Source organism: Fragaria vesca, linkage group LG2, assembly GCF_000184155.1.
Source record: "Fragaria vesca subsp. vesca linkage group LG2, FraVesHawaii_1.0, whole genome shotgun sequence".
Classification (NCBI taxonomy): domain Eukaryota; kingdom Viridiplantae; phylum Streptophyta; class Magnoliopsida; order Rosales; family Rosaceae; genus Fragaria; species Fragaria vesca.
The window spans coordinates 17904345-17917859 of record NC_020492.1 but is presented as its reverse complement, the minus strand read 5'-3'; the positions used below and the strand labels follow the sequence as shown (position 1 = coordinate 17917859).

Sequence of the window (13515 nt, the reverse complement as noted above, 5' to 3'; positions counted from 1 at the left end):
GGATGTGAAGCGGACGTCTGCATTCGGCTTAAAGTGCGGACGTCCGTCCATTTTCCACCCTCCGGCGCCGGCGACGGAGCGCCTCCACCCCAGAAGACTCCAGCAGCGTCCCCGACCACTTTCCCTTTTTAAAAAAAAAGTTTGGAACCCAGCCTAGCTGGGAGGCTCAACCCACGCCCGGATTTTATTTAAAATTCTTTGTGTTTAGGTTAGGGTTTTGAATTGTACATGAGACTGATGAAAGAATTGTTAACTTAAGTTACTTGCTTAGGCTTTTGTGTAATCAAGTACGGTACCTTGAAGTTCTTAAGCATCTTTGGTTAGCTCGTTGAGTGGTGGAGATTATTGTGCCTTGTTTTATCACTAGGAAAGGTGTCAATCAAATCCCATCAAAAAAGTTTAGCTGCGATTCCCTGTAATCCAATTTGACGTAAGCTAATTGTGTACTTAGGAATAAGGATTAAAATATCGGTATCGGTAGATATATCGGTCCGTTAAAACAGGGAGATTTCGGATATATCGAGGATATATCGGGAAAACCCGGGAAAAATATCGGTATTTTGGGAAGAAATTTTTTTTTTTCTGAAATATTTAATTTATTAGATTTATATATAAATATTACAAATATCAACTTCATCTACATCCAGAATAAAAATCTAGGTTGTTGATAAGAGTCATAAGACACACGCTGATCCACAAAAGTACAATAATCAGACCAAGACATATGACTCATATAGTACAAATTGTAGTGTTGAATATGATAATCATATATGTCTTTGGAGCTGCCGATTGTTTCCCCTATAAGTGGATAGTAAGGATGATGGAAACTGGATGACTGATCACTGACTTCCGCGCATTGATTATAGCCATAAACATTATAGCCATATTGATTGTTGCATTCTTGGGATTCATTTGAGGTTCCAGTCCCACTACCTAAACTGATAGAATCAAAACTTAGCGCAACTGAAGCAACATCTTGATCATCATTTGGACCTCTAGTCTTCCTCCCATACATGGTATCCTCTTGCGCTCCATACCTAGTACTTCTATAGCCATGATCATGGGAGGCATGATCGTAATTTTCTTCAGATAGAAAATTGTTCAATCCACAAACTGTAGAAGATTGTCCATATACAAACCCGGTGCCAGTATTTCCACCACCTTTTCCGCTTCCACCATCTTCATCATCATCTGAACTATCCGGAGTTGTTATGCCGCCCCATGCATCATCACTGTCTAAATTATCTTCTGGGTTTCCAACAACTTCTTCATATAATACCCTTTGTACGTTGATTCCATTGGCAGTTACAGTTTCAAGTCGAGACCACCACTCGTCATTGGGATATATCTCGAGGGAATTAGTTACTTCTCTTCCGGATAACATTTCAATTTTTTACAGATATTTTTTTAATACGTCAGTGATATATCGAAAATATCATAAATGTCGGAGATATTTCCTCAATATCAAAGATATTTCCTAAATATCGGTGATATTTGAGGATATTTCCTAAATATCGGGGAAATATCGTAGATACGGTGGAAGATAAGATATTGACCCCTAAAGATATATCGGTCCTTAAAAAAAGGGAGATATCAGAGGATATATCGGATATATCGCAGAGATTTTAATCCTTGCTTAGGAATATAGTTAGATTATTAATAGGACTTTTTGGAATGACCTTACGTACCTTTTGGATTCTAGCCATTGCCATGCTATTGAGAATGCAGTGGAGTAGGGTTAGGGCTTTGCTCTGCTTGTGTTTTACACGCCACATTCTGTTATGGGATAGAGGGGAACAGGTACTATGAAGAAAGTCGTTTTTTAGGGATTTTCTCATATTTTCATTGACACAACACACAAGACAAGAGTAAAAAGAGAAATGCTAGATCTAACATGCGGACAATCCATGATGTAGAACCAGATACTTGTGATCTCACTATTGTCCATAAAATCAATGAGTACTTGAAATTGTGCATCACATTGTCTTGCTAGATATCATGGAAGCAAATATACTTATATGCATGATCAATGGTGCAAGTTATTAATCAACATCAAATGGTATCAATTGAGGAGTAGTCTAATTTCCATACGCATTCCATCTTCCATTGCCTTATCTAATATAAATGATGAATCTTCGAACATTGTTAACCGGCTATCTTCCATTGCCACAATTCAAGTTGAATGAAATTGAGTTTCAAGTTGTTATGATAGCGATGGAAGTTGTTATGATAGCGATGGTGTTTGTTGGTGATTCTGCTTTCAAATTACAAATTGGAAAAGTCATATTGTAATTCAATAAACTTGGTTTTGTGTGATAAAGTAGTCTGAGGCCCAAACCCTTATAAACCCACAGGCAAGGTCTCATATTCCCAATGTGGGATTGATATCTGAACACGTCCTTGCACGTGTGGCGAATTTTCAAGCCTAACACATGGACAACATTTGGGTGACGTGGAGTTCATGTGGTCATTTGGGCTTCACACGTGAACATGGGTAACCCGCTCTGATACCATGATAAAGCAGTCTGAGGTTCACATCCAAAACCAATTGGCAATGGATGGAGAAGCTCAAACCCTTATAAACCCACATAAACCCACATGGCTCATATTCCCGATGTGAGATTGATATCTCAACATTGTGTTCCAAACTAGAAAGATGCACATAGTGCAAATAATTATAGTCCGAAGATTAGATAATTGTGCTAACTTTCTGCATATGATGTGCAGGAGGGACATAATAATTTTAAGCGGCGTCAGCATCCACTTTTCCCAATTAGGTAGCAGTTGTGTGGGAAACAAAAAGAGTTGAAAAGAAAACCATCTTTGGCTTTGGAATAACTTAACATATAGCTAGGCATGCATCCCCATTATATATAGACCGACTTGGTTGGTTTGTGAAACTATTTAGCATGAGCGAACAGCAAGATTGAGTGCATGTCCTCTAGCTAGTTCTATCTTCTGGTATTGTTCACTGATCACAATTAAAATGGACGGGAAGAAGCTCGAGTACAAAGGTGAGGAGGCATTGAAGGAGATTGAGAGGCTCACTTCAAAGGCTGATAAAGTTCAGCTGAACATTTTGAAAGAGATCTTAACCAGAAATGTGGAGACTGAGTATCTGAGCAAGTACATGAAGGGATCACAAGAAGTTGCAGATTTTAAGAAGTGTGTTCCTGTCATTACTTACAAGGAGATCCAACCTTATATCCAAAGGATAGCTAATGGTGAAGACTCCTCTCTCATAACTGGTCACCCAATAACTGAAATGCTATGCAGGTAAATATATCTATCATCGTCAAGCTGAATTAATTATTGCAGTAGTTGAAGTTTTCTGTTTAACACTTATGAATGATTGCATAACACTTTGGTTAATATTATGGAATTTGCAGCTCAGGAACTTCAGGAAGAGAGCCTAAGATGATGCCAACAATCGCTGAAGATCTCGACCGTCGAACCTTTATCTACAATCTCATTATGCCAATTATCAACCAGTTAATAATCTCTCTCTCTCTCTCTCTCAACTATCCAAAATCTAATTTATTTAAACAATTAGAGTTTGTTTATTTGTTGTTTGAAGTCATATAACACCAGAGCAGTTGATTATCTACATTTTAGCATATATGATTTGATGAAGAGACATCGTATCGTCTTCAAATCTTTCTACATGTCAAAAAAATAAGAACCCACTGATCGAGGGGTGAGGATGCTATAAATCTTGCGGATAGAACAGTCATTTGGATGTGCAAGCCACTAAATCAAAAGAATAAAGTATTCTAGTCAAATCATAGCTCTATTTGTTAATTACGTACAATTTGTCTTTGTCAAATGAACGAAACCCTAGTTTTATGCCTGATTAGTTAAATTTGCTTCAACTTATGCCCTTGTGTTTGATACTTGAACTCCAGGTATGTTCCTGATCTGGACAAGGGCAAGGCCATGTTCCTCTACTTTGTCAAGGCAGAGATGTCGACGCCGTGCGGCTTACCGGCACGGACAGTCCTCACCAGCTACTACAAGAGCAACCACTTCAAGTGCCGAGGCGAAGACCCTTTCAACAACTGTACTAGCCCTGACCAGACCGTTTTTTGCAACGACAGCAATCAAAGCATGTATTGCCAGCTCCTCTCTGGCCTACTCCACCGCCATCAAGTCCTGAGGCTCGGGGCCGTTTTCGCCTCAGCTTTTCTACGAGCCATTTCGTTCCTCGAACGAAACTGGGTCAATTTCTGCAATGACATACGAACCGGGAAGTTGGATCCCCTGATCACAGACCCTGATTGCCGCAAATCCATGGCTAAAATTCTCTCCTCACCTGATCCTGACCTGGCTGACGAGATCAGCAGCATTTGTAGCCTTCAATCCTGGAAGGGAATTCTGTGCCAGCTATGGCCTAAGGCTAAGTACATTGAAGCCGTTGTCACTGGATCCATGGCGCAGTACATACCGGCTTTGGAGTATTACAGTGATGGAAAGCTTCCATTAGTCGGCACCATGTATGCATCTTCAGAATGTTACTTTGGTGTGAACTTGAAGCCCTTCTGTGACCCTGCTGATGTGGCGTTCACCCTGATGCCCAATATGGGGTACTTTGAGTTTATACCATTGGGAAGAGGAGAGAATGGGACAAGCAGGGTGATGGACATTGAAGAGGATGAGGATGAGGATGTGCTTAGTGACAAGCTTGTGGACTTGGTGCATGTCAAGCTGGGCGGTTACTATGAATTGGTGGTAACAACCTTTGCTGGTAAAGTTATCTTTAATTACCCTATTTTCACTACGAATAAATTTCATAAAATTTGTTTTATTTCGTTTAGTTATATCTAGAACTAAGTCATTTTCAAGACACGAATTAATCTTAATTAGAACGGTATAATTAGTACATAGATCGACAAGTACTGTACTATTACAGAATCTAGCAGTGTCATTTCTTTATTTATAGATAGATTATCATGTAATTAATTTAATTCTTCTTCTTTTTTATGATCGATAAATTAGGGTTATATCGTTATCGTATTGGTGATGTGCTACAAGTCACCGGATTTCACAATCAAGCCCCGCAATTCCGGTTCATATGTAGGAGGAATGTTGTTCTAAGCATCGACACTGACAAAACTAATGAAGAGGACTTGCATAGGAGCATTACCGTGGCCAAAAAGTTGTTAGAGCCTTTCAATGCTCTTCTTGTGGAGTACACGAGCTATGCCGATACGTCGCGCGTTCCAGGCCACTACGTAATGTATTGGGAGATCGTACACCACCATGGATCGCTGTCACCGTCACCAACGGTGGACTCCTTGATCAACAATGTAGTCACGCCACTAGATGATAAGGTGCTCCAAGAATGTTGCATCGCAGTGGAGGAGGAGCTTGATTACATATACCGTCGATGCCGCTCGCACGACAAGTCTGTAGGGCCGCTCGAGATACGTGTTGTGGAGCCTGGCACATTTGAGGCATTGATGGACTACTTCATCAACCAAGGGGGTTCCATCAATCAGTATAAGACGCCGAGGTGTATCAAGTCTAAGAAGGCTCTGAAGCTGCTTGATTCTAATGTTAAGGCTCGTTACTTTAGTCCGAGAGATCCTCATTGGAGTCCTAAATAGTTACAATAATTAAGTGCTAAGTAAAGACACTGAAAATAGGACTACTCTTTTTGTTAATTATCATCTTTAGAGTACGTAAGTAATAGCTAGTTAACCAAGAGAATGCACTCATGATCGATTAGTACGCTGTACGTAGCTACTGCTCTAATGGGGCGATGTAAACCTTGGTCTTTGCTAATGAAATAAGATCGTTTCTTGATAAAAACAAGTTTCTAATTTCTTTTGAATCAGTCAATCCATGTATTGCAAAATCTCGAAGGTAATTAATTAGTTATTGTACAGTATCAGTATTAATTGTCTCTAGCTATCGATCAATTTGTCTATTCGAGTGAAGTACGCGAAGAAATTCATCCAAAATTTTCCTTATTTAGCTTAGATTCCAATTTTTGATGTAAGTCCAAATATAAGTTTCAACTATAAGCATTTCAAATAAACGACTTTAAAAACACACAGCAGATCGTGAAAATCGGAGAGGCGATGTCTTCACTGGTCGTCCATTGGATCCTTCAGTTCACTAAATTCAGGCATGAGAAATCAATTCAAACTGCAACCTATTATGAACAGAGGAAACTATAATTAACCTGCCGAGACAGATTCCAGCAAAGTAATTTGGTCTTTGACTAGACACTGCAAAAGCTAGAAATGCCTGCACTTGCATAGATCCCTGGTTTCTTTGCTGTCTGTCACCACTTTGAAATTGCTTGCCAGAACTATTTCAGAATCTAGCTCTTACGTACACAAAGAAGGTCGACACAGAGAGAATTATTGTACGGGCCGGACAAATTATAGTCGAGGTCGATCCCACTCAAGCTTTTGAGGTTTTATCATATATGCAATGTATTCTCGAGCTAGTGCTCACATGTTTGAAATATGAGGCAGCTGATGATCATATATATATAGAGTCATGCAGCTAATCTCTCTCACAAAAGAGGAGGATATGTCTGACACTATGTTTCAAGCGTGCCGTAAAATGCGCATGCAATTACAATCCGGCCGCTCTTGTACTGGTTTTGGTGAATTGGATATGTGGTTCGCTAGCTTTTGCTCTAAAGGTTTGGCTTTTGATGTACAAGACACCACCATTGAGAGACTGATCGAGTCACCATGCACTAGCTGAGCTAGAGAGCTACTTTGAAATGGAGTGGTGGGAAATCAAAAGGCATATGTGAAAGCAACCTTTTAAGTTTTAACTACTCAAACAGATAATGTACGTGTTAATTCCCTGCACAAAGCTAGATTTATGATCAGCAGCAACTAAATCATCAGATGTGCCATAGGTAACGGCAACACTCAACTAGCGGCAACAAAGTTAGTTGATGCGAAAAACACGTGTTGCAATAAATAATGTTCACCCGGTCACTTATTGACTAAGAGATTTGTGCTTAATCACCTTTAAATTTATATCCAATAATGGTTGAGCATAAATCTCTTAGTCAGTTAGTGACAAAACCGGTGATCATAGTTGACACGCATAAATACATTTGACTAAGATAAATAATTGGCAATGCAAATTAATTAGTTAACATATCTGATCGGTATAGCATATATACATCATGATTCATGAATCTAGAGAACCAATAACACAACCGTGGGAATACCCAAGGTTGTATACAATGTATGGTCTCGTTAGGATTAATATGCTTATTTAGGCTGTATACCCAAGGTTAATTCATTCAGATACATCTAAAGGTTTTGTACGTGAGGGCATAAGCGATCATAACCTATTGAAGAGAATATATATATAAAACACAAAAGCCAAGCACCATAGCAGAAAATTCTCCTGCCGAGACAGAAAAATGACTATCATCATTTTTATTTAAGATTATGGCTCGATACATTTGTATTTAAACTCTAAAAGAGCATCTGTATCATCAGCCTGCTGGATCATTATTATTAGTACATACGTACGTCGTAGCATATATAGCACCAGTGTGTGGCCTAGCTAAACTATTGAGCTGGCGCCACCATTGAGGTAGCGCTTTGCAATGTTTCCATTAGCACCTTGAGGGAAAAATCCGCCGGGCACAGATTCATTGCCTCCATACACAATCCTCAAGATCTCAACTGGTCTTCTGGTGTACGCCACCGAATAAAAATCCGCCGATAGGATGTTACTTGTCGTCCGGTTCTCAGCCCCGAGCGTGGTGTCTGGTAACAGGATGCCTTCGTCTTTGTTGCCACACCCGCCGAAGAAGTTCCGACGCGCTGAAATACGATTTGTGAACTCGGCCACTGTGAGCGGATATGGAGGTACGAACTGGTTGGCTCTTGTATACAGTAATGTACGTATTACCGCATCTTGTCCAGCCACTATCCCCAAAAGTGATGCAGCCAACTGCATACACACACAATCCACTTCTTTAGATAAATTTGTGTCTTCATAGTGAACACATTCATGAGGAGATCAAGTGCCGGTAGAAACATAGATATAGGTAGAAACATACATACATACATACATACATACATACATACATACATACATACATACATAGGGTTATCTGGACTATAGAAAAATACATGCGATCATCATCAGTTAGATAAGTAATATTTTGATCATCAAAATGGTTTAGGTCGTCATACTAATTTAATTGGAATTAGTTTAACCATATAATTAGCATCTTGATCTCAGTTTCAATGATGTATTGTATTTGTGTATACAATTAAAATACGCGACCAATTAATTTTCATATAAATCTTTGCAGAGATACTGGATTATTGGGTGATCTTTTTTTTTTTTTTTCAATGTTAAATCAAATTACCGTGATAGTCAATACCTATTGGTTATATCTCCCGTTTTAGATCTACGTATTAGTCTCATATACAACGGAACGTGTTTGAGACTGTATAGAGATCGGTCATGACTGTACTAACTTGTACTCATGAGAATAGAGTTCATGTATAGCTCTTACCGCACGATTATCAATAGTGGTAAGGTTACGGATTCTGCCAACATAGCCTCCAAGTGCAATATAAGGGATTGAATAGGCTGCTAGAAGATAATTGAGTGTGTTTGCATAGGGATTAAAGGGAGGGATCAGGTTGAAACCCACTATGCCGTTAAAACCTCTCGCAAAGTTTTCACGGCTGATGTTTAACAGAGGCCTCGGAATCCCTCCAAATTTATCGATGATCGCTCTGGAAATCAACAACCACCATCTATGTGTTAGAAACTTATAACTAATTAAACACTACAGATCTAAAAGATTACAACTAATTACTGGCACATGCATGCAGATACGTAAAAATTTCATGATTAAATAGATACCTGATGTGACCAACTTGTTGATAACCGAACTCCTCCATGATTCGAGCAACGACGGGGTCGAGCAAAGCTCTCTGCGCACCGAAAGGCGGAGGACCGCCTCCGGCCAGATTCGGATTGATACTGTCGAGCCCTGTTCCAAGAGCGCCAAACAAGAAAAACTCAGCTTCTAAGAATTCTAAGTTCAACGCAAACTGAAGGCGATCAGCATCAGTAACGTTCGGGAGGGGCAAGCAGTTGGGAGTCTGAGTCATGACCTCATGAACAAGGCAGAGGTTTAGAGAAACAAGAACAAGGAATGCAGTGCTGAGAAAATGAGAGGTTGAAGGAGCCATTGCAAATTGATCAGTGATAGACTCACGCTTGTTACTCTTCTAACATTATATAGTAGCACCCGAGTGTGAACGAATTCAATGATTTGGGATTTGTATTTTGTAGTCTTATTCGTGAAAAGAAGTGCATGAATGGCTATACTAGGAATGGCTGCGTGATATGGAGAGTTTGGAGACGAAGAAGATGACCTAGCTAGTTCATCAGTATTATTTCCCTTTAGCCGCATTTTACTCAACAGTTTACCAGATTTGAGCTATAGCTGATGTAACAGCAATTAATTTAAGATAATATTGGTGTGGCAGAATTGGGCACATCTATTTCTTTTTGGTCACATCTAAAATTGGGCACATCTAATATGGTACCAAGCTATATATCTAACTGTTTTATAGATAGTCATAACCTTATCCACAGATGCGTACGTACGTATCAGATAATTTTCCATATTTTCCTCCGAGTTTCTGATTTCAGATCTAGCTTCTTTATCGATCGGGAATTTGATCATGATTGTTGATTTTTGCACCTTGAACTTGCAATGGTGAAATTCACACCCATTATTTGACATACATTTATTTTCAGTTTGCACCCTATATATGTCTATCAAATTAAACTAGTTTCATCTATATATTTTTGTTAGTAATTAACGGGAGAATCTTCTATGCACGGCGTGTAAATACACGGCACCATGTGGATGGCTAAGAACCATGACTTTATTGGACATACAGGGGGTCCTAATATATGAATGATTAAGATTGCATAGTCAATTTGATGTTGTGCATAGAAGAATTTCCCCTAATTAACTGGTAATTGATGTTGAAGTACTTGTATGGTCTAGCTGTTTGCTGTTTTTTTGTTACTAATTTGCTTTTGTGAATATCAACCAAAATTAAAGATTATAGATTGAAAATTAAGAAGGAATCAAACTATCTTTCAAAACATTTTAGAAAAAGAAGAGAAAACACGATGGTCAATATATATGACAAATAACTAATTTGACTAAGAGGATGTAAATAGTTATGCAGGGCAAAATGCACCTCGTACTCTATATATGCAATTGTAAAAGGTGGATGCCTGTAGCAACTAATGAATTAGAGAATTGTAGATAGTTTTGCCCTAGTTGCTAGATCCCCATTTTATGGTTTGTTTTGCAAAGAATCCCAAAGATGAACAAAATTAATAATCATTGAATCGTCTAACTATGCAAAAGGAAATACGTCAGTATGGTTATCTAATTAATTGATTTTTCAACCTCTTGAACTTATGATGAGATGTAATTAAGCAATAAGCACTAATATATAGTTTCGGTTATGTGACTTATGTCATAAAATAACCTCCTGCATATGTACCATCCTCTCAGGTATTCAGGTGATGTCGTGATGATGTATAGGCACAAGTGCACATAAATACGATTGCTCGGTGTAATGAAAATGAGAACAGTTCGATTAATCATGCATTTTGTAAGTTTATGATCGATACATGGTCAAATGCATATATGAAAGCTAATTATTCTCGTGTAGTCTATTTAGCATGTATCATATATATCACCCTTATTAATATTATTGTTATAAGGTAGCATAGATGCTAGGCAAGATTCCATCAAAGAGTATTATATAAGGAGGTAGCTCCTTGCAATTTTGCCGTTTGCACCCAAGGGGAAAAATCCTCCGGGAAGGTGCTCATTGCCGGCTCCGTACACAATCCTCAAGATCTCAGGCTCTGTTCTTGCGTAGGACAACGAATTGGCATCGGCGGACAGAACGTTACTGGTCGTCCGGTTCTCCGCCCCGAGGGTTGTGTTAGCTAGCAAGATGCCTTCGCTTTTGATGCCGCACTTGCCAAGGTCGTTAGTGAGCTGGGAAATGGCCTTGGTGAACTCACGCACCGTGAAATTATATGGAGGCACCAGTTGAGTCGCTTTCGGATACAACAACGCACGTAGCACCGCACTTTGTCCAGCCTTGATCGCCAAAAGCTTTGCAGCCAACTATAAGTGATTCCCATAAAAAGAAAAAGGAAATAAATGTTAATTACATGCAGTAAGTTAATTACATGTACGATCGATAATCCCAGTTCTTAATACTCACAGATAATGAAGAAGAATTTGTGGTGAGGCTCGGAATGGAGCTGACATAGGAGATTTGTGCGAGATCAGGCATGGCATAGGCGCCTAACAGAAAATTGAGTGAGTTCGCGTATGGATTAAATGGAGGGATTAGAGGTGTCTTCAGTGCTAGGTCAAAAAATAATCCCCAATTTACGAGTCCGAGATTCAGTAGAGGCCTTGGAATTCCTCCTCCATTCTGAACAATAGACCTGAAATATATATAACAATACCATATGTCAAGTCGTAATATAGTAGCTAGCAACAAATAGTGTGACTGATCGAGGTGGTATCTTGTGTAGATTTGTTTACGTCTATTGGTTACAAGACAATATCTCAACGAACAGGTACCTGATGTTACCAATTTGTTGATAAGCAATCTCCTCACTGGTGCGAGCAACATCAGGGTCGTCGAGAAGCATGGCCTTCTGAGCACCGATGGGAGGCGGACCACCTCCGGACAAACCCGGAGCATAGCTGTCGAGGCCTTGGCCAGTAGCGCCGTACAGAAAGTACTCGGCTTGACAGAATTCTAAGTTCAGGCAAACTGCATGCGATCAACATCAGCTGCATTAATGGGTGCGCAGCTAGGGGGACTAATAGTAACCAGAGTACTCGTGACATGGTGATGACTGAGGTTGAGGTACAGTGCAAGAAGAACAAGGAAGACAGAAGAGAAAGTGGAAATTGAAGGAGCCATATTGATCGACGAAAGCAGGAAGCAAATGCTGTAATGGTGTTAGTACGAGTGAATGAAGCATGCATTACTGGGTTTATATAGACGTGCCCGAACCCCATGCAGTTGCTGAGAGAGTACGTAATTGGTTAATTGGATTTAATTTGTGGTACCAAAAGATTGTAAATTAGGATTATGCAATTAATTGTTGTAACCTAGCCTCTTTTTTCCGCATTCAAAAACACAATGTAGCCTTCAGTCTTCTCTGCGTTTTCTTTTCGTTTTTTATCTGCAATTTTAGCTTTAGTAATCCATGATTCTTAACAAAATAATCTCGTAAAATATACACAATGCTAAAGATGCGTGATCTTGGTAATCCGTAAACCCACATTATGTGACACCCTTGTGTACTTGTTATCATTATAATGGTACCATCACATGCCTAATTATTTGATGCTAATTGATTTTAACTCTATTTTTGAAAGCCATTGAAGTCCAATTTTTGCGAGCTAGTAATCGACTTATTATCCTTCATGAATCCACTTTTAATGGTTTATTTGCTTATTAATTTGTTGAAAACTTTAAGTTCACGAGTTATTCAAAACAATTGCTTGGTCGAAGAATGTTAGTATCCAAAGCCAAAACTCAACGATCAAGTATTTTCAAGACCTTTCAATTACTTGTAAAGACAACTACGGTAATTAATGATTGTGGTACATAGTTTTATGTGGTTAAAATGGAATGGAAGTTGTAAGAGTGTCAAAATTACTTTTCTATATTATATCCCTAGGTAAGCAGAGCGAAGGCTCGGCCTCCCTACACTCTTCTCCCATAACTAATTAACCCACCTACCATCTTAAACTCAAGGTCGCAAACCCTATCATCGATCCCTCTATATATAAGTTGAGAGGTACGTATAGTAGTATACTACTTCTACTTGTTTGGTATCAGATGGACCGCGCTGTACGTAGGTTAATTTAACAACGTTCAAGCTTTTGTTTTGTATTACCCTTGGATATATTATCCAACATTGACTAACAAGAAAGGTTAAAGCCAAAGTTAACCACGAGTGAACATGAACAAGTCCTGAATCTATTTATCTGTTAAAATCTAGAATTAAATTCAGTTTACCCCCTTGTGGTTTGGGGGTGACTTCATGTTAGTCTCTACATTTTTATTTTCATCAGTTTACCCCTTGAACTCTTCAATTTCTGTCTGCCGTGCCCAAATTCTCATATTCCGCTTGAATTGACCTTTAATTATCAGCAGTTAAGGTTCGATTTGGACATATAAGGTCCGATTTGCCCAAATTCTAGATACTAGCCTCACAGTTATGGTTAAAATTATCAGTAGTTAACATCCGATTTGGACAGAATATAGGACATTTGGTCACGCTTGAGGAAAATTCAAAAGTTTGAGAGGTAAACTGATGAAATTGAAAGTATAGGAATTAACATGAAGTTACTCCCAAACTTCATGGAGGTAAACTAAATTTAATTCTAAAATCTATCACTGAGACTGCTCTTTAACATACAAATTA

At 38.9% G+C, this 13515-nt stretch overlaps 2 protein-coding genes and 1 pseudogene across 2 annotated transcripts; 1 reads left to right on the top strand and 2 right to left on the bottom strand.

Annotated features, from left to right (window-relative positions):
* The first annotated feature begins 2986 nt into the window (after positions 1-2986).
* LOC101301927 (putative indole-3-acetic acid-amido synthetase GH3.9-like) lies at positions 2987-5782 on the top strand. The gene is made up of 4 exons (XM_004290725.1): positions 2987-3276; positions 3390-3491; positions 3906-4744; positions 4996-5782. The coding sequence occupies exons 1-4, from the start codon at positions 2987-2989 to the stop codon at positions 5604-5606; spliced, it is 1842 nt and encodes a 613-aa protein (XP_004290773.1). The 3' UTR covers positions 5607-5782.
* Positions 5783-7396: 1614 nt separating this feature from the next.
* LOC101301634 (desiccation-related protein PCC13-62-like) lies at positions 7397-9215 on the bottom strand. The gene is made up of 3 exons (XM_004290724.1): positions 8872-9215; positions 8516-8741; positions 7397-7941 (listed from the first exon to the last, which is right to left on the bottom strand). The coding sequence occupies exons 1-3, from the start codon at positions 9201-9203 to the stop codon at positions 7549-7551; spliced, it is 951 nt and encodes a 316-aa protein (XP_004290772.1). The 5' UTR covers positions 9204-9215; the 3' UTR covers positions 7397-7548.
* A 1589-nt stretch (positions 9216-10804) lies between these two features.
* On the bottom strand, positions 10805-11999 carry LOC101309614 (annotated as a pseudogene).
* Positions 12000-13515: the final 1516 nt, after the last annotated feature.